General features: G+C 39.5%; 1 protein-coding gene across 4 annotated transcripts in view; it reads left to right on the top strand.

Annotated features, from left to right (window-relative positions):
• Positions 1-21,118, top strand: part of LOC126183886 (galactosylgalactosylxylosylprotein 3-beta-glucuronosyltransferase P) — a 1,353,843-nt gene extending 1,332,725 nt beyond the window's left edge. For all 4 annotated transcript variants that reach the window (XM_049926196.1, XM_049926195.1, XM_049926194.1 and 1 more), the window contains 5 exons: positions 825-1,143; positions 7,317-7,474; positions 14,397-14,573; positions 14,828-14,941; positions 19,988-21,118. In XM_049926196.1, coding sequence (XP_049782153.1) covers positions 825-1,143; positions 7,317-7,474; positions 14,397-14,573; positions 14,828-14,941; positions 19,988-20,095 — 876 coding nt within the window. In that variant the 3' untranslated portion in view covers positions 20,096-21,118. The remainder of the gene's footprint in view (positions 1-824; positions 1,144-7,316; positions 7,475-14,396; positions 14,574-14,827; positions 14,942-19,987) is intronic.
• The last annotated feature ends 1,268 nt before the right edge of the window (positions 21,119-22,386 follow it).

Here is a 22,386-nt window from a genome sequence, read left to right as displayed (position 1 = left end):
TTAACAAAATGAATAACATCTTGAAAATAGGTTACATGATGAAAAACAACAAAAGTAAAACAAGGATAATAGAATTTAGTTGAATTAAATTAAGTAATAACGAGGAAATAACATTAGGAAATAATACATTAAAAGTAGCAGATAATTTTTTTTATTTTGCTACAAAATAGCTGACGATAGCCGAAGAAGTGGGGATATAAAATGCACATTGCAACTGCAAGGAAGGCCTATCTAAAAAAAAAAAGAGCAATTTGCTGAGATCGAATATAAATTTAAAGAGTTAGGAAGTTTTTTCTGAAGTTGTTCGTCCGGAGTGTAGCCTTATACAGAAGTGAAACATGGATCATAAAAAGTTCAGACTAAAACAGAATGTAAGGTTTTGAAATGTGGTGCTACCGCAGAACGCTGAAGACTGGATGTGTAGATCGATTAGCTAACGTGGAAGCAGTAACACGAACTGCAGAAAGACGAAACTTTTGTCACAACTGAACTAAATGGAGGGCTCGGTTGATAGGACGCATCGCGGAGAGTCAAGGAATCGTCAGTTCCGTTGTAAAGGGACGTATGGAGGATAAAAACTGTGGAGAGAAATCATTGCTCTAATCCACTAAGCAAGCTGAAATAGATGTAGGCTGCAGTAGCTATGCAGAAATTAAGAGACTCGCACAAGATAGAGGAGCGTGGAGAACTGCTTAAAATTAGTCTTCGGACTGAAAACGAGAACAACATCGACAACAACAGCAATCCCGATAGTCCTTTCAACAGCAGTGCGTTGTTCCGCCTTTGTTGACTCCCATTTGGACGAGACGTTGGCTTTGTTGCAGGTGCACGAGCTGGCTCGTGAACTGGGCTGCCCGTCGACAGCGCTCGGTGCGGCCTCCGCCTCCGCCGCCGCCGCCGCCGCGTCGCCGTCCCCTTCGCCGCCACCCCCGCCGCAGCCGCCCCCGCCCCCACAGCGCACCGTGTACGTGATCACCCCCACGTACCGCCGGCCCGAGCAGCTGCCCGAGTTGACGCGCATGGCGCAGACTCTGATGCACGTGCCCGCGCTGCACTGGCTCGTCATCGAAGATGCGGCCAAAACCACTCCGCTCGTCACCGAGCTGCTCGCCAGGACCGGCATCCCCTACGACCACCTTGTCGGTGAGTAGCAGGCTCTGTTCACTGTAGGGGACACTAATTGTAGGCTACTCCTGTCTACGCGAGTAGTCGAATATCAATTATATGAATCCTACAGTGAAGTCTCTCACGACCAGATGTTTCAGATGCCGAGAATTCTTCCGGTTTGTATGGCCGTGGTCCATGAAACTCTTCTATCCCTAACGTTTCGTCCAAAGCTACGTTGGACATCTTCGGAGGTGCTCCTGGTTGTGCTGAGTCTTGCCGACTGACGAGTCGGACGTCGAAGAACGGCCTAAATACCGTAGAAAGTGGGTGTGATCTGTATTTCATGTGATAGCAGAGATAAACCTTGTCACAGATAAAATATAACAATCGATCATAGTACGTCAAAGATAAAAACTTCTCATCGATTCTGTAGCGCCACTGTCCATATATCGCTGAGTTTCATAGCTGCTTCTTTTCTGCTAAAAATATCCACATGTTTTTTATATTTCGATGGCTTCTCTATATAGCCGTGGATAATAGTTCCTCATAGTACCTAAAACTTCATTTTCCGAAAATTTCACACCGTGATAACCTGACTGAAGAGCATGTTCCGCCACGGCTGACTTGTCTGCTTTCCCAAGTGGGCAAAGACTTCTATGTTTCCTCAACTGCGTATTCACACTTTTCCAATGGATGGATGAGTCTTATGAGCAGGTTGATGGTGTGACCATCCTATGATCGCCAATTTATACCTGGAGAAATTCGAACAATTAGTTCTGGAAAAAGCGAATAAGAAACCATGTTGATGGTATCGATGCATGGATAATACATTTGTGGTTTGGTCACATGGCAAAAAAGCTAGGAGGAATTCTTTTGTTATTTAAATAGTATAAATCCTAAAATCCAGTTTACCATGGAAATGGAGAAAGACAATGCAATATCCTTGTTCGATGTCTTCGTTATGAGACAGACTGATGGCAGCTTGAAACATAAAGTCTTTCGGAAGGTTACACATACTGACAGATACTTGGATAAAGATTTCAGTCATCATCCACAACAGAAAAGTGGTGTAATTAAAAGTCTAGTGGACAGAGCTAAAAGGATTTGTACGCTGGAATACCTGGACACCTAGTTAAGACATCTAAAGCAGGATTTTGGAAGAATGGGTACTCTAGTAAGGAAATAAATAAGAGTTTTGCGACCGAATAACAGGAGACCGAAGGACAATTATAGGACACAATGGTGGAAGAACACAGTTTCTCTACCCTTCATCAAAAAAGTAACGGATCAAATCTGGAAGATTTTAAGGAAACATAACATTCGACCGATGTTCAGACCAACTAAGAAAATAGGCCAAGCACTTCATTCCTTTAAGGATAAACGTCCCCATCTGTCTGCATGTGGAGTATACAAGATTCCATGTACATGTGGTAGGGTCTGCATCGGAACTACAAAGAGAATTGTGAATACATGGTTGAAGGAACATAAAAGTCTTTGCCCACTAGGGAAAGCAGACAAGTCAGCCATGACGGAACATGCTCTTCAGTCAGGTGATAATGTAGTGAAATATTCAGAAATTGAAGTTTTATGTACTATGTCGAACTACACTCCTGGAAATCGAAAAAAGAACACATTGACACCGGTGTGTCAGACCCACCATACTTGCTCCGGACACTGCGAGAGGGCTGTACAAGCAATGATCACACGCACGGCACAGCGGACACACCAGGAACCGCGGTGTTGGCCGTCGAATGGCGCTAGCTGCGCAGCATTTGTGCACCGCCGCCGTCAGTGTCAGCCAGTTTGCCGTGGCATACGGAGCTCCATCGCAGTCTTTAACACTGGTAGCATGCCGCGACAGCGTGGACGTGAACCGTATGTGCAGTTGACGGACTTTGAGCGAGGGCGTATAGTGGGCATGCGGGAGGCCGGGTGGACGTACCGCCGAATTGCTCAACACGTGGGGCGTGAGGTCTCCACAGTACATCGATGTTGTCGCCAGTGGTCGGCGGAAGGTGCACGTGCCCGTCGACCTGGGACCGGACCGCAGCGACGCACGGATGCACGCCAAGGCCGTAGGATCCTACGCAGTGCCGTAGGGGACCGCACCGCCACTTCCCAGCAAATTAGGGACACTGTTGCTCCTGGGGTATCGGCGAGGACCATTCGCAACCGTCTCCATGAAGCTGGGCTACGGTCCCGCACACTGTTAGGCCGTCTTCCGCTCACGCCCCAACATCGTGCAGCCCGCCTCCAGTGGTGTCGCGACAGGCGTGAATGGAGGGACGAATGGAGACGTGTCGTCTTTAGCGATGAGAGTCGCTTCTGCCTTGGTGCCAATGATGGTCGTATGCGTGTTTGGCGCCGTGCAGGTGAGCGCCACAATCAGGACTGCATACGACCAAGGCACACAGGGCCAACACCCGGCATCATGGTGTGGGGAGCGATCTCCTACACTGGCCGTACACCACTGGTGATCGTCGAGGGGACACTGAATAGTGCACGGTACATCCAAACCGTCATCGAACCCATCGTTCTACCATTCCTAGACCGGCAAGGGAACTTGCTGTTCCAACAGGACAATGCACGTCCGCATGTATCCCGTGCCACCCAACGTGCTCTAGAAGGTGTAAGTCAACTACCCTGGCCAGCAAGATCTCCGGATCTGTCCCCCATTGAGCATGTTTGGGACTGGATGAAGCGTCGTCTCACGCGGTCTGCACGTCCAGCACGAACGCTGGTCCAACTGAGGCGCCAGGTGGAAATGGCATGGCAAGCCGTTCCACAGGACTACATCCAGCATCTCTACGATCGTCTCCATGGGAGAATAGCAGCCTGCATTGCTGCGAAAGGTGGATATACACTGTACTAGTGCCGACATTGTGCATGCTCTGTTGCCTGTGTCTATGTGCCTGTGGTTCTGTCAGTGTGATCATGTGATGTATCTGACCCCAGGAATGTGTCAATAAAGTTTCCCCTTCCTGGGACAATGAATTCACGGTGTTCTTATTTCAATTTCCAGGAGTGTATTATCCATGGCCATATAGAGAAGCCATCGAAATATATAAACATGGGGATACTTTTAACAGAAAAGATGCAGCTATGAAACTCAGCGATATATGGACAGTGGCGCTACAGAATCATTGAAAAGTTCTTATCTTTGACGTACCATGATCGATAGTTATATTTTATCCATGACAAGGTTTATCTCTGCTATCACATGAAATCCAGACCACACCCACTTTCTACGGTATTTAGGCCATTCTTCGACGTCCGACTTGTCAGTCGGCAAGACTCAGCACAACCAGGAGCACCTCTGCAGATGTCCAACGCAGCTTTGGACGAAACGTTAGGGTTAGAAGAGTGGTCCATGGGGACCACGACCATACAATTCAGAAGAATTCTCGGCAGCCAATTACGTGAATGTCGATCCTGTGGGAGCAGTTTTGTGGAAGTTGACTCTAATTGTTCGTCTGTAAGATCAAGATATCAGTTAATTGCAGCACCTGTGTCGATGACTTATTTCTTTCACTTCCTTTGATATTATTTCACACTGTCACATGAGGAATATAATAAGACGTTAAGCTTCATGACTGTACTGGAAACTTAAAAGATCACAGTACTCAGTAAGTAGTTCTCAGTGGAGAGAAATGGTCGGACGTTTAAGTAACTTACATCTTACTCCTAAGCTCACCTCACATTGCACATTATTCATTACGAACTAACTCATCGGTTTGTGTGTTGGCTCCCAAACAGGCTCTGTTGACTGCGGCAGGGAGCTTCACACGTTTTCACTTGATCACTCTCTTGCCATTTCCTTTGTAGGATTCTTGGACTGCTACCTACACTGGTTTTTCAGGGATCTAGTCAGAGACTGACATCACAGCCTGGAAGGTAAGCCCTCACTGTGAGCGCAGCTGGGCTGGGGAAGCACTCTGCAGGAATGTAACCTCAAATTGCCCTTCAGTTACCACAGGTGTTTACAAACTTATACGCTCACAGAACTCATAGGTATTCTAACTACCATCCATACCTCAAGTGGACATTTTGCTGCAGTATATCTTGCAGCAGATCATCATGTGGGCAGACCACGTGTTGCCAAAATTGTTTTGAGTATGTTGCAGAAGTTTTGCTGGGAAGGCCTTACACATTCTTCATAGAGTCACAATCTCTCCCCATGCTATTTCATGTTTTTGGAGCCCTGAAGAAAGACGTTCATGGCTGTCAGTTTGCTTCAGTCAAAGAGGAGCACATGTGGGTACAACTGTGGTCCCGTAGGCAATCACAAACATTTTTCCATGAAGGTATTGACCACTTGGTCTCACAGTGGGATAAATGTATTAAGAGTGACAGAAATTACTTTTGAAATAATAAACATTTCACTTACTTCATTTCATCTCTTTCATTTTCATTTGACTGTCCCTTATACATAGAATCTGAAACCTTCCAATGTCTGCTGGTCTCCTCAAATATGGAAACTTATTTCATGGTTTCTAAAACAAATATTACCATTAATTAAATTGTACTCAGTGCAAATTCTTCCAGGTGGCTTCCCCTTTCATTTCCTTCTGTTTGTTTTCCTACTATCAAGGTCTAGTCTCCCATCACAATGAAATTTATGTCTCCCTTTACTACGTAAGTAACTTCTTTTATCTCATCTTATATTGTTTCAACCCCTTCATCATGTGCAGAGCCAGTATGCATATAAACTTATGTTACTGTAGTGAATGTTGGCTTTGTGTCTACCTTCTTATTCGTTATTAGACCTACTCCTGTGTTATCACTATTTGAGTTTGCATTTATAACCATGAACTTACCTGAAACAAGCCTTGCTCTTCCTTCCACCACATGTCACTAATTCGCGCTATGTCTAACTTCTAGGTAACCATTTCTCTTTTTTTAAACTCTCTTACCTACCTATCTGACTAAAGAATCTAACATTCCACACTCCAACCCACAAATGCCAGTTTTCCTTTTCTTGATGACAACATTCTCCTGAGTGCTCCAAGTCTGGAGATCCAAATGGAGCACCATTTTACATCTGTAATGTTGAACCGTAGAGAATGCCATCATTGTCAGAAGTCATACTACTTACCTGCATACCCTTGGGAAAAATAATTGCTGTAATCTCCCCTTTCTTTCATCCTTTCACAGTACGAATGTATCAAATCCGTGTTGACTAAATATTGTAAGACTGGAGCAGTAAATCACCCAGACAGTTGCCCCTGCAACAGCTGAAAACGCTGCTGCCCTTCTTCAGGCACCACACATTTCTCTGGCCTATCCACAGACACCTACAGTGCAGCTATCTGCATCAATGAGACACACGAACCACCCCACCAACTGTGGTTCATCAGAGAGCACAACTGATTATAAATAATGAAAGGAAAAGAAATGTAGTTCTGTACTGCAGCTGAAGTAGCTACTCAATAAGTGGAACGATATGTATAAATGTATGGTAATTGCTACAAATTTCCGTTAGCTGCTTACTAACAGTTTTGAACACAAAATATAACCGTTCTTTACAATATCCTTTCTCTCCAAACAATATCTTCTCAAATAATAATTATGTAGACTGTTTTGGGATTACAAATTTTGTGAAAGAGCAAGTGAGAGATTGGAAATCAACATTAAGTTATTATTTATTACACATCCCAGACAGAGCAATAATGGTATATATCAGAAATGTGAGCATAAATCCTAGTCTCAAAGATTTTAAAACAAAGCTGCTTCTCCAATGTTTGGGCAATACAAAGTTTGAAAGCATGAGAAAGCAAGGTACTATTTTAAATTAATTACATGTGAAAGAAGACACCAACTCCTTTTCAAATAGTATTTTATCTCATTTTCATTAGCATTATGCTCTAATTTTCAGCTTTTGTATCATTCACATTTATACATGCTATCTCCAACGAGAAAATACAATAAGGAAACACACTATTGTCAGTGAAGCAAGATATAATATTTTAATCAATTGTTGAGTTAAGCAGTTACAGTAACTTAATGTAATCATAAATAATAAATCTCATATATTTTGTAATCTTGACTCCAGTCTTGAAGAATTTCATTACAACTCTCTTATTTGTCATAGTAACAACTCAGTTGATACACTAATTAATTCAATGGGTTATTCAGGGTGATGTACAACTGTGTGCCATATGTTACCTGAATTTTGATTTGTTCTAATTTACTATTTATTTTCTGCACAGCACCAATGCCAGAGGAGTATAAGAAACGGAAAGGAGCCAAACCACGTGGTGTTTCAAACCGCAATAGGGGACTGCAGTGGATAAGAGCAAATGCAACCACAGGGGTCTTTTATTTTGCTGATGATGACAACACTTATGACATTCAGTTATTTGAAGAAGTAAGAAATCACAGCTTCTTTTTCACAGAAAGTAGTAGAGAATGATGTGTTTGCAGTTCCAGTTGTTTAAGAGTTATTTATGAACTTAAAATCATCTCATAACTCCACTAACTTACATAAAAGTTCTACATTATTACTTCTGAAAAAAATACCATGTGTAATTTCTTAAATTTCCACACTTTCTATTGAACAAGACCATAGAGACATCAGTCCAGTGCTAGCTAATTTAATCTCTTTTACATGTAATAAGTGTATAAATTGTTATTCTTCATTTCAAAATATTTTTGTTCAGTTTTGCATATTTTTGTTCTCTTTTCATTTACCACACTGTCTTCATCAGAATAATTACAAAGGGTGTTCAGAAACTACACCACGCCTGCAGTCTTACACCTCATCTTAATAATAACTGCATGAGTCCCTATGCAAATCTACTAATAACATGCACCTTGAGAGTGAAGGCACAAGTATTAGAGATGATAACAGACCACGATTTTGTTGGTAGGCTGGTCATAATGAAAGGTGTGTGCATCATCACATGGTGTCTAAATGAAGAGGATGTGTCAATTGTAGAGTGTCACCATTTGAGAAGTGTGTTGAGAACACAATGAAAGACAGTACAATATGCGTGGTGAGCGACACAATGGGTAGCCATCTACGTAACAGAAAAATCATTTATGCTTAGTTGATGTGGATGCATTACAATTTCTAGCTTGGTACAGTGAAAATGAACCAGGGGTGTGGCATGCATATCTAGAAAGAAATTTAACAGTAAATGAAATGAAGGCATAGTCATATTATGCAATATCAAAACCATACAGACCAACATTATTCTGTTTGATTTTCACACATGCTGTTAATACTTGGTTATAAATGAAAATGTAATTAAATGTTTTGTCCCATTACATTTAATGTTCTTTTACCTGGTCAGTGTAATTTGATTTCTGTATGCTCTTCATATTTCAGAGAGTGCCGCATCCCCACAAATAAAGTGAAGATTTGTATTCTAGTCAGGATATGTGGAATGTCTTTACTATTACATTGCACATTCTCTTTGTTACCCCAGCCCACATAGTTGTGCATATTAAAAATCACTTCTGGGACAGGGAGCTGCTCTGGCCCCAGATGAAATCTGACAACAGGAGTCGGTGTGCTGGCCAGCCTGGATGCGGCAGTTAGGTGGTTTTCTGCATCTCACTAGGTGACTACTGGGATGGTATTACAGTCCCTCTCAGTTACACGATTCACAAGCATTTCAGAAACCTCCACTCTCTTTTACATGAATAGCACTACACACAGACAGTTGGGGCATACCTATATCCATCCCACTGGGGTAACAAGGTGGCATCAGGAAGGGTATCCAGCCACCCACTAAACAGTTTATACTAACAATGCCAAATCCTCTCATAACCCCTACTAACCCTACACTGATGCAGGACAACAGCACAAGAAACAGAAAAATGGAAAAATTACTCTCTCTCTCTCTCTCTCTCTCTCTCTCTCTCTCTCTCTCTCTCTGTGTGTGTGTGTGTGTGTGTGTGTGTGTGTGTGTGTGTGTGTGTGTGTGTGTGTGTGTGTAGATAGGATGAAATGAATATTAGATATGGATAGATTGGATAAGACAGTGATATATAGGGAAACTAGATGGAGTTATTAAAGGAAGCACCTTCACATTAACCTTAAAATATCTCAGGAAAATGCAGGGAATGTGTATCAGAGTTACCATATGCAAATTTTATCCCTGCCACTTATTTGTATCATGTGAGTACGAAATTGCTCAGCTGATAAACTTTGTTTATTAATGAAACTCCTCCATGAGATAGTAGTTGATTTATGATGCTGAAAAACTACATTAGCTTGCAGGCATTTTGTAAAATAAAACTGTTTCTCATGACCATATTTCTTAAAAATCAAACTGGTCTACAAAACGTTTCAAAATCCCTAGACTCCTCACAGTTTTACAAAAATGTCTCCACAGAACACCTTTTCTTTCCTGATTCACTATTCACTCTCACCTACCTTCTCTCTACTACTTAAAGTACACAAAGAGAACCTTCCAAGCCATCACATTGTGCTAGGTCTCAAAGCCCCTAACTGAATTTGGCTTAGTGCTGGCAGATTAGCACCTTCAACCCATCACACAGAATCCCTCATCTTATTTTATTGTATAAAATGCACTGTTTCCTGGAGATACTCAAATCAGTTCTCACCACCTTCCTATCTTAGCCCAGTCTTATCAACATTGATGTAACCCCTCTCTACACCAACTTCCTGTAGACACAAAAATCTCTTGGCCCTTGAACATTACTCTCCAAACAACAAACTGAAAGTTGCCCAAAACACCTGTTTACAGTCCTATTAGCTATCTATAATTTCTTCATGTTAGTGAGCCAGAACCACAAACAAAACATTGGAATGGGTTTATAAGAACTTGGGTCACCCTGTCCTATTTTAATTGTTCAGTAGGCCATATAGAAGAAGCAGTGCTCAGTTCCAAAAGTCTTTGACCTCTGACTTCGTACAGACTCATTATTATTCATTCAATGTGGTCTATTGGCGAAGAAGAATTTCTGGGTTTGCAACTACAGTGTAATATGTTTTTTCGCCTTATATTCACCTAATACTTCTTGACATAACAAGTTACTTCCCTCTCCATGTCATTGGGATTCGCATCCAAATTTGGTCCCATCAAACCAACCAATAAATGGCAGTCTCTTCATTTCCAAAGATGCTGCCACTTCCATCTCTTGTGCTCTCTCTCAAACGCCCGTGCTATATGTGATAAGGTATCTGCTCCAACATCAAATACTTCAGCACCTTTTCTAATAATCTCTCCCATGTGTTGTTCTCGTGCAACAACTCTTGTCCAAAAAGAAATCTCCCAGGCATTCTACACTTCATTTTGTCCAACTAGCAGTGCTATGACTTCCACAAATATCAGAAGCATTGCTTTCATTGCTCAGTACAACCTAGGCCTCATTCGGTTATCTGACCAGGGCTATGACTTTCTCAAGTCAAGTCCTGAAATTAGATAGTTTTCCTTAATACATTGCCCATTCCGTACACTGCCACCTTCCATTATCCTCCTAACCTTCACACCATGTCTGTCAAACTAGAACATTCCCAGGCCACCATTTCTGCTCCAGAGTTTCTATTCCAGTGTTCCTACTCTTCCTACCTCTTACTATATAAACCCCACTCTTCGTTGTTACCAGCCACTCCAGTTACACCACTGGCATATTGCACAATATTAAAAGAAGGGCTAAATGTAAAACTAGCCATGTTGTTGCCCGCCCAGCTAGCTGTGCGGTGTAACGTGCTGCTTTCCGAGCAGGAAGCCATATGTGGATGGTTTCTAAGGTGGTTTTCTATCTGCCTGTGGGCTGGTTTCCCTTATTCCACCTCAGTTACATTACGTCAGGGATTGCTGTGCAAACACTGTCTCCACATACGCATACGCCATAATTATTCTACCATGCAAACATTGGGGTTACACTCATCTGGTGTGAGACGTTCCCAAAGAGGGGAGGGGGGGGGGGGGTCCAAACTGCACAATAACCATATAACCCTGGGTTTGGTGTTTGGCAGCAGTGAGGTGGGTGCACTGCTGTGGCCTGTTATGGGGCTGTGAGCCACTGAGGGCTATGGCAGGATGAAGCCTCTCCGTCTCTAGGTCCCCAGTTCAATACACAATACACACACCCATGTTTTTTGTAAGTTGACATGTGTTTACTGAATATCTTTCTACATAATAATGACCACCACCAATATAACAGAACTTATGAATGTTCACGGAAGTCTGGTCCACCTTTGGGATGTCCAGAACCCACACGTTGAGTGTACACTACAGAATGATTCAAGAGACATGTGTGCCTGCTATTTCACACAATGAATTTGAATCCTCGCACCTAGTACTAACATCTCTGAATTCTAGATGTGAGAAGTCACTCTCCACCATATCATCTCATCTTATCACCCTCCTTCACTTAACAACAGTTAACCTATCCTTCTTTTCCTGTATGTGGTTTGTTCTATTTTGATCTTATTTTGTTATGTTTTTATTTACTTCTCCCTACGCTTTCACTCATATTAGCTACACCTCCCACTTTTTTTCTCTTTTTGCCTTTGCCTATCATTTTTGCTTTTCTTTTTGTTCTTTAATTGCATTTGTCTTCATTCATTTCACTTCTGTTCCTCTTTTAATCTAATTTGGCTTCACCTCAGTTCTTTCCATCATCTCTGAGCTGAATCTGGCACAACACTTCTTAATGTACTATAATTGCCTAGTCTGTTGTCTGAGTCACTTAACCTTCCCATTTCCTTCCCAGGAGAAGGAACCTATTCTTCCAAAAGTTAAGAGTATTGTCTTTTATTTTAAAGGTTTGTATTGGCAATAAATGAAGTTATTGTGACAATACTTGAAGGCAGATACTACCCAGTCTCTCTATCTGTATGTGCTTTCAAGTCCTTAATAGTTTTGTGGTTAGCATCACTTTCTGCTGACAAAGAGGCCCCAAGTTCAATTTTTGATGGAAACATCAGAGTCTTTTGCAACCTGCCAAGATATCTGTGAATGTTAAAGTGTCACTTCTGAGATAGATAGATGTGCCAGCCCCAGACCAAATCCGTCAGGTGTATTAACTATGAAAGTCAGTGAGTCAGCCATCCTGAATGTGATTTTTAGGTGGTTTTCCACATTCCACTAGGTGAATACTGTGCTGGTACCCACATCCCACTTCAGTCAAAGTCCCACCTGAGTTACATATTCCACAAACAATCAGAAAACTTTTGCTCAATTTCTCTTGACTAACACTACACACAAATAGTTGGGGTGCATATATTCCATCCCAAGGGGTAAAGGGGCAAGGAGTGGCAACAAGAAGGCCATCTGACCACCCATTAAATTAACCATGCCAAATCCATTCATAAACATGCTGATCCTGCACCAATGCAAGACAGAAGCATGAGAAAAAGAAGAGTCTTTTGCAGTTAATAGAAAGATGTAGAAAGGTTTCCACTAAGCTCCATCAGTGGAACTGAATATTTGCTTTAATATATGTGCTGTTCTACTGACAAGAAAAGTCATCAGTGTGGGGCATTTTAAAGGTTTGTCTGAGATAATGGGTGATGTCACACTTTTACTAACTTACAACACCTAAACCTGAACTCTGTCAGCAGTGAGTACCATGCAAACATTGGTACTTAAAAATGCTTAAAGATCAGATACCACATTTCCAAAACTGAACTTCAGCTTAGCTGAGTAGTGTAACACAATGGGAAGTAAAGCTCAAAGTTTAATTAAGTGGACAATGCTTTTATTTCTGTTTCTTTGTCAGTCTCTGATAGGCTCAGAATGTGGAATAACAATGAATTTTAAAAAGAGTTTTTGTACAAGTAGTACATAGAATTACTGTTTTGAAGTATAATCACCAAAGTCATTGAGACATTTGCTGTAATAGTCTACCAGCTTTCCAGTCCCCTCTCCAAAAAGGCTGCTGCTAGTCAAGCCAAGCCGTCAGGATTTCCTGCAGCTCCTCATTTGAGATGAAATTACATTTGCCCAACTGCTTCTTTATCTTCAGAATATGGTGGAAGTAGCTTGAAACCAGTCTGAACTGTTAAGAGACTGATCCAGCCCCTTTCACTTAAATAACTTGAGGTGATCTTAATGACTACAGCAGCATGTTGTTGGACAGCACCTTATGATGTAGCAGCATAATGTCTCATGATAGCAAGTACCTACCAATGGTTGTAAAGAAAATTTATAGATTTCCCAACAATAAATGATATGCAGCCACACTGACTGTTTACCCAGTGGTAGACATACTATGCTCCTTCAAATGAGTAAGGATGATTAGGATTTACCATTACATCAGTGTCAAGCTCATTAGAGATGATCCTCAAATGAGAAGCTGTTGGCCACCATAATGAGATGGCCCAATTAACAGACCATAGACTTATTTGTCAAAACAGGAAAACTAGTGCCCCGTTATAAGTAATGTCTCTGTCACTGTAGTGAATATGTTGAAAATGATTCAATACACATACATAGTATTTAATTTCTGGTTAATTAGAAATTCGAAAGAGGGCCACATGTGCAATTAAACATCAAGAAATCCTATTACACCTACTTCAACAACAGCTACAGTTTCCAGAGAGATCATTCACATTGAAAATATTGTGTGATAGTCAAAAAGGTGGTAATTACAATTTTAAATTTTGAACAATACCATGTTTCCTCAGTCTAGTATTTTGCTTATTCTCATTACAAGAAAATCAGCCCAAATTTTTTATTTGAATTTTGTGAAGCATGTGCATGCCTTAAATATTTGAACAACCTCATGAAGCCTGATAGTAGCAAATAAAAACCTCCTTCTAAATATGAGGCGTGTTTTTTAAGTAAGGTCCATTTGAACATAAGTACACAATGAAAGGTTATTTCAAAAAAGGAAATTTATTTTCAGAAAGTAAATGCTTCACTTTATTTTTGACATAGTTGCCAAGTTTGTTGAAACATGTATCATACCTCTCAACCAATTTCAAAATATCCTCTTCATAAAAACTTGCCGCTTGCTCTGATAACCAAGAGTTCACTGCCATTTGAGGTGTTGTTTGAGGTGGAGGAACAGATGGTAATCGTTCAGTGCAAGATCAGGACTATAGGGTGGGTGGTCTAAAACTTCCCAGCCAAAACTGTCCAATAAATTACGGGTCTGACCTGCAGTGTGATTTGTCTAAAGTCTTGTTTTTATCATGTCTTTACTCCCTCTTCACCCACTATCTCTGTGTTTGCTGCCTTCTCATCCATTCCTTTTCTTGTATCTCTCAGTTTCACTTTGTATGTGCTAGAGGTGTCTAATTTTAATCTAATGATACTTTCTAGGGCACAGTATTTTCTATAATCAGTGTCTTGTACTTCTTACAGATGCGATCTACTAAGAGAGTAGCAATGTGGCCGGTAGGCTTGTGCACAAAGTATGGTCTTAGCACACCTGTGGTTGCAGATGGCAGATTTAAGGGCTTCTATGATGGTTGGGTTGCTGGACGCAAATTTCCTGTAGATATGGCGGGGTTTGCAGTCAGTGTGGAATTCTTGCTGCAGGTCAGCCACTGCTAACATTTCAATATTAAATAGAGGAGTACAGAAGTGTAATTAATTATTTGTAGTAACTATTTTTGTAAACAAGGTAGTTATTGAGTGTATTTGTCAAAGTCTGATTTTTCAAGTTTTATCACAACCTGAGAATAAGAGAAGAATGTATGAACTGTTACTTATCTGCTCAACACATGCATGTATCTATACTATAAGAAAACCTTATGTATTTATGTAAAAGTTTCATAACTTTATATTTACAGAGACCGAAAGCTTCCATGCCATACAAGCCTGGCTTTGAAGAAGATGGTTTTTTGAAAAGCCTGGCACCTTTTGAGCCCCATGAAATAGAACTAAAAGCCAACAACTGCACCAAGGTAACATTAAACCCATTAAGTCCAAAGTCATACAGTGCATTGTCTGTATACGATCATATGGGCCATGTAAATAAGCCAATATGTAAGGGAATATTATTTTATGGAAAAATAGAATATCAATGACAAAATAAACTCTACCAGAATTTGGCATATATCACTACATAAATTTTAAGGAGATAGAAAATCTGTGTGCTATGTACATTCTATGTTTGCTACTTTAAAATTTTAATAACAGAGGCCGGGATGTTTGTTAAAATACCAAATTTTATTAAAAAATTAAGTCTGATATTTTTAAATTACTTCCTTATAGAATTGTTTATCAATTTAACAAAACTGTTGCCTGTGAGTGTATCCATGTGAAGATAGACGGTTTTGGTCAAAGGAAAACTGTCATCACCATTATTATTATTATTATTATTATTATTATTATTATTATTATTATTATTATTATTATCAGCAGCAGCAGCAGCAGCAGCATTTGCAGTAGGTGCCATTTGACATTCACTGCTAGATAAAGGCCTTCACTAGACATTTCAGTGCATTACGGTCTTCAGAGTTACACCTCCATGCTACATCTGCATTTTTCTTAATGTCATCTATACACTTTTTTTTTAAGTTGTCTTCTTCATCTTTTCTTATCTCCTGACTACCTCTACTTCATTTTCAGTATCATGATGATTAAATTTTGTGCTTCAATCTAGTCCCTGGTATATTCATTTGTCTGTTGATACCTCCCAGTTATTCCCAACAGACATCAGTCCATTGATAACCAAACAACACTCATCTTTTGAATATTTTTCTCATTAAAAGTCCACATCATGTTGCCAAAATCCATGTTTGTTACAGACACTGTCTGCAAACTCTGTGCTTCAGACATGTCAGTCTCTTGATCTTGAAAATTTGGTTTGTTTACCAAAAGCACGCCATGTTATTTTATCTCTTGTAGAGTATTTCTTTTGCGGTCCAACCAACCATTGTCTTCAATTGCCCTAAATACAAAAACTCATGGACTTTTTATACACTGCTGGAAAAAAATTAGTACACTGTTTTAGAGGCTTCCAATTGACTCCAGATTTATAGTCACAACAGCGAATATGGTGTACATGAAATGATTACATTTAAAGATCAATACCACAGGCAGTTCTGATGTACCAGGTATCAACCCATGTTGAAACACCCATATTTGTTCATGGTGTAGCTTCCATGGGTGGCATTGGAGGCACTGGTTCTGGCATTCAGCCAATCATACAGATGGCAAATACTATCGTGGGATATGTTATGCCACACTTGCTCCACCTGTTTACATAGTTCTGTAAGAGTTGTTAGTCGATGAGTCGCATGAGTCCCTGTCCCATCATACACCACATGTGGTCGATAGGAGACAAGTCCAGAGATCGTGCTGGCCAGGGAAGTTGCTGCATGTTTTGCACAGCACACATCACCTTCCTGTTGCCAGAATGGAAAAAGGACTGGTCTAATAATATTCTGCACATGCTGAGCACTTGTTAGCATCCCCTCCAGAAACACCAAAGGTGAACGAGAATTGTAGCTTACTGCACCCCAGACCATAAGGCCTGAGATGCAGCCAATGTGTCTTGGATGAATGCCCTCTGAGACAGTGCTCATCAAGTCTATGTCATAAGTGCAAATGACCATCACTTGCATGCAGGCAGAAACTGCTTTTATTGCTGAAGACCACAGTGCACCATTCCATCTTCCAAGTGATCCACTGATGGCACCAGTCAAGCCACACACGTTGATTGTGTGACATGAACAGAAGGTGTGCTATAGGTGTGCCTGTTTATAAATATGATATTTTGACATTATTTTTAATATATAATATTTATAAATACTATTTATAAATAACATTTTGTCATGCAATATATTTAGAAATCCACAGTTTACAAAACTTTGTATTGGGAACTGGTTTCTGATCAAAACCAGTCCCACACTTAAAATAAATTATACAGCAGCTTCAGATGTTACATAATATCATTCTGTGAATTATAGTGTCATTCAAATCTTGCGGAACTTATTTACTCCACAGATCTTCTGTAAAATTGTTTGCCTATTTCTTTTCTATTACTTTTTTCTCGCACTTGAATTATTTCTGTTGAAACTCCATTATTTCCAGATGCCTTTCCTTTCCTCATCTCTTGGAGGCTTTATACACTTCATTTGACATTACTACTAGATTATCATTATTCATTCTCTGTGCTTTTTATTCAGGTAGAGGACTATAAAATCATTTACAGACATCTTTTTAAAGCATGTACAACTTTCTCTCTGTTTTTAGTAAGTGTGCCTTATGTCAACTTAATTGCTTAAATGTAACATCTATTGCCGGCCGAAGTGGCCGTGCGGTTAAAGGCGCTGCAGTCTGGAACCGCAAGACCGCTACGGTCGCAGGTTCGAATCCTGCCTCAGGCATGGATGTTTGTGATGTCCTTAGGTTAGTTAGGTTTAACTAGTTCTAAGTTCTAGGGGACTAATGACCTCAGCAGTTGAGTCCCATAGTGCTCAGAGCCATTTGAACCATTTTTTGTAACATCTATTCAGCATAAGTTTTGCTTTTCCTCATATTCATACTGTTTTCAATTGTTTCTGTTACAAAATATTAATTATGCCCTCTCACATCCTTCTGAAAACATCTGAATAGTTTAGTTCAGTTTTCAGCAGATTCTATCATACTTCTATTGCTTTTAATTGCTACTCTCATTCTCATTAATGTTTACATTGCATCATTTGAAATTTTCTTTGCTTTCTTTTTCCCTGCAAGGTATTTTGGCTGTTTGTGTAAGTTTGATCATTAATTAATTTTCCTTCCATTTGTGACTCTATAGTTTTTTATAAGGTAGTATAACACCCTACTTCTAAAAAAGTCCCACTATCTACAATTACAATTCATTGCTCAACAAGTTTCTATCTCTCTAGTTTTATATCTATTTTATTCTACATGTAATGAGTCTATGAATAATGTGGAGAATAGTAATTGTTTCATTACAGACATGGTAGCATTTGATTATCACCATCAAGGGAAAACATATAGTTAGCTTTCAATATCTGTAAATTAACACATCCAGTTTAATTCTGTGATAAGTATTTACATCCAGAGCATCTGTCCATTTTTGTTAAAAACAGTACTGTTCCTTTTATAGAGGCAAAAAAAAATATATAAATTTCTTATTAATTTTCACATCATATTTCTCTCTTTTTAATTTTTTTCAATTTCTGCCTTTTTGACAACTACAGTGTGTACTTCATGCCATGTTACTCTTTTATACTTCAGTGTCCTCTTTCCTCTCACCTTCTGAGAATTATGTAGTGTGACTACTGCCCTCCATTTCCATCATACATATGTGTATGTTGTATTACTGATAACAATGAGGAATTTAAAACTGTGACATACATTAGTACTTACAGTGATAGATGCAAGGTGACAATGTGAATGAGCTTATTATCCTTATAATCGAATTAGAGATCCTTGTTTGAATTCATTTCTGTCATATATAAGTATGGCACTGCTTATGTTTAATTATTACTGTTGCATTATTAACTACAGTAAACATTTAATAGATATGATGTTAGTATCATTTGTAATCATTTCATTGTTAATACGTAATGAATGTTAAGAAACCCAGGATAAATTGGAAAGTACACTGAAGCACCAAAGAAACTGGTATAGGCATGCACATTCAAATACAGAGATACGTAAACAGGCAGAATACGGCACTGCAGTCGGCAACGCCTATATAGGAAAACAAGTGTCTGGTGCAGTTGTTAGATTGGTTGCTGCTGCTACAATGACAGATTATCAAGGATTAAGTGAGTTTGAATGTGTTGTTATAGTCAGTGCACAAGCAATGGGACACAGCATCTCCAAGATAGCAAGGAAGTGGTGTTTTTTCCATACGACCATTTCACAAGTGTGCCGTGAATATCAGGAATCTGATAAAACATCAAATCTCCAACATCGCTTTGGCTGGAAAAGATCCTGCAACAACAGGACTAATGACAACTGAAGAGAATTGTTCCACATGCCAGAAGTGCAAATCTTCTGTAGATTTCAATGCTCGGCCATCAAAAAGTGTCAGCGTGTGAACCATTCAACAAACCATAATTTATATGGGCTTTCGGAGTCGAAGGCCCACTCATATACCCTTGATGACTGGACAACTCAAAGCTTTACACCTCACCTGGGCCCATCCACACGAACATTGGACTGTTGATGACTGGAAACATGTTGCCTGTTCTGACGAGTCTCATTTCAAAAAGTATCGAGTAGATGGATGTGTATGAGTATGGAGACAACGTCATTAATCCGTGGACCCTGCATGTCAGTAAGGGACTGTTCAAGCTGGTGGAGGCTCTGTAATGGTGTGGAACATGTGCAGTTGGAGTTATATGAGATGCCTGATACATCTAGATAATACTATGACAGGTGACACATACATACACATCCTGTCTAATCACCTGCGTCCATTCATGTCCATTGGGCATTCTGACTGATTTAGGCAATTCCAGCAGGATATCCAACACCCCACATGTTCAGCATTGCTACAGAGTGGCTCCAGGAACACTCTTCTGAGTGTAAACACTTCTGATGGCCATCAAACTCCCCAGACATGAACAATACTGAGCATATCTGGGATGCCTTGCATAATGCTGTTCAGAAGAGATCTCCATCCCCTCAAAATCTTATGGATTTATGGATAGCCCTGCAGGATTCATGGTGTCATTTCCCTCCAGCGCTACTTCAGGCATTAGTCCATGTCATGTTGTGTTGCAGCACTTCTGCATGCTTGGGAGGGCCCTACACGATATTCGGCAGGTGTACCAATTTCTTTGGCTTTTCAGTGTATTTTGCTGTACTTTGTAGGAATATTAAAATATACACTTCAGGCACAGAAAAAGTATGCAATGTCATTTTACTTTAATTACTAACAATTTCAGTCAGTTGATGATTACAGAATATTGACAAACAAATTATTTAAAAAAATACTGACTCAGACAATTTTTTGTGATAATTTCTTGTGATTGTTTTAGGTACTGGTGTGGCACACTCAGACTAAGAAGAATGAAGCATCAGCAGCTCTAGACATGAAAAAATACAATAATACAAATTTGGTACTACTCAAGAAAATAATTGTGTAGGGCAGTTCAATCACAGATGATATAAATGTAACTGAAGTGCCATCATAACATTCAGAACCTGTGATATGAAAGTATTTTCTGCTGATTTCATTAATTGAAAGTCACATTTCATACTTCCATCTAAATACTGAAAAATTTTCACACTAAAACTAGTAATGAATATTTTCTTATCAGTAAATTCTTCCTTTGATCTTCAGCTATTGAGATGATAACTTTATCATACCCTAAAAAGTTTACATCTTAATGGTTAACCTATAACTTTCTTCTAAATCAAAGGAAATACTCATTTTTGAAATCTCCTTCTACGTATTCCTTCATTTGTAAAAGTATTACCCATATCATTGCTGTAACAAGGTGCTTTCCATTTTATAAATTAGGAACCAATAATTAGCTTAAGAAATTTGCAGCTGTGATCTATAAAAATATGGACTAATACATACCTGCTTGAACACCAATAAGCTATCATATGGCTGTAACGATTGCTCCATCATTGTTAAAAGTAGAAAAAGTAAGAAAGGAATAGAATATTCATTTGTGTGTGCCTCCATGTGTAAGTATATATCTGTGTGTGTGTGTGTGTGTGTGTGTGTGAGACAGAGAGAGAGAGAGAGAGAGAGAGAGAGAGAGAGCAAGTGACCGTAATGTATGTACAATGTGCTAGGTCAAAGACATGAAGTGCTCATAAACGCATTTTGACTGTAGTTATGCAATACCTGAATCACAGAGACCAGGCCATTGTAGAATGCAATAATATATTTATTTGCCTAAAGTAGATATTCTAAAATACCTGTGTCATTCAGACTATCAATACAACTCACTTTGAACAATAAACAAACATGTAATATCCTAGTTGTAAGTACCTATGTTATCACTCTAGGATTGTCACACTGGCAGGGATTTTACATGCCTTGAATACAATGTGGTTGTAAATTGATAAATTATGTTTTCATGTAATAATGTACTGAGCCCTGTAATTATTTTGTGATGAAGTCCATTAAGAATACAAGCAGTCTTTTGACTCACTGGTTATTGTATTACTTTACCAAATACCCTTGGAGTTTATGTTTCCTCAACTTCATAAATGCTGTATTATTTATAAAATGCATGTCAGGTACACATTTATCACATAGCTGCAGAAGCTTATTTGAACTTACATTAGTTGACGACAGTACCATTGCACATGGGAGTGTGGGTGCTTCGGTCAGCTTATTGTAAGTCAGTGTGTGACTGGAATTGTGGAAGGAAGAAAGAATAATATAACTACAGTTATGCAATGGAAACTGCACCAGATGTGGTGATCAGAGTTATGGTATGGATTGTCCATCAGGCAGGAGGTAGACACAAAGTTCTTCATCTGCAATATCTGTTTCACAGGACTGCATTCCAATTTCATCCCCCATGTCAGTTTCCATGTCACTGTCATCATCACGTTCATCTTCACTCTCCAGACCAGCATTGATTATTATATTCTGTATTGCTTTTCTCACTAACCATCTCTCTGTACCAATTGTTCACAAGCTATTAACCAATCATGTTGGGTACTCTTAAAGACTCTTGCTTACTTATTTTGAGGTAATTAAATTAATGGAAGACAGGTTTTATTTGCAATTTTTTGTTTCATTGTTTTTCAGATTAGCTGTATAAGGTTTGAATCACAGTCATGTAGTGGAAGCCTCAAAACAACATATCCCTTATCTTTTAAAATGGCATCTGTTTTAAAAACATACTTTGGCTTATTGTAATGCACAATTAGTAGAAGCTCACTTCTTGTTAAGCATCGTTCAGAACTGATTTTGTTCTGAATGAGCCATTCCATTATGCCTTTTTTTTTTAGTTGCAGTAGTGGAGGTTTTATTTGTCTGAAAAGTATGATATGGTGTGTTATAATGAACAACAGTACTATCAACTGGGATGTGAGGAATCAGTTTCTCTTTTAACCACATGTGATAATTATCCCCATTCTTATCTTCATGATAATCCTGGGATTCCAATTTTGAATCATAAATCAACTCTGCTGCCTCTATGAAACCCATTGCTCCTACAGCATGGGCAACAATAGTTCTTTGACCTGCAGTGCTATTACTCATTACACCCAGATATTCTTCAGACTACCAGCTCTTTTTCATGGTATAATGCATATGCAGCCATTTTTCATCCATTAATACCACTGTTTTATTTGGCCCAGTCTCATAAGTTCAGACTGCTCTCAAGTAATGCACTTACTCAGCAACAATGTTGCAATGTTTTGTTAGGATGATTTCCTTATTTCTACAGTTTCTCCACTTTTGCAG

The sequence above is a fragment of the Schistocerca cancellata genome, chromosome 4 (genome assembly GCF_023864275.1).
Source record: "Schistocerca cancellata isolate TAMUIC-IGC-003103 chromosome 4, iqSchCanc2.1, whole genome shotgun sequence".
Lineage (NCBI taxonomy): Eukaryota > Metazoa > Arthropoda > Insecta > Orthoptera > Acrididae > Schistocerca > Schistocerca cancellata.
This window is presented reverse-complemented; position numbering and strand designations above follow the sequence as displayed.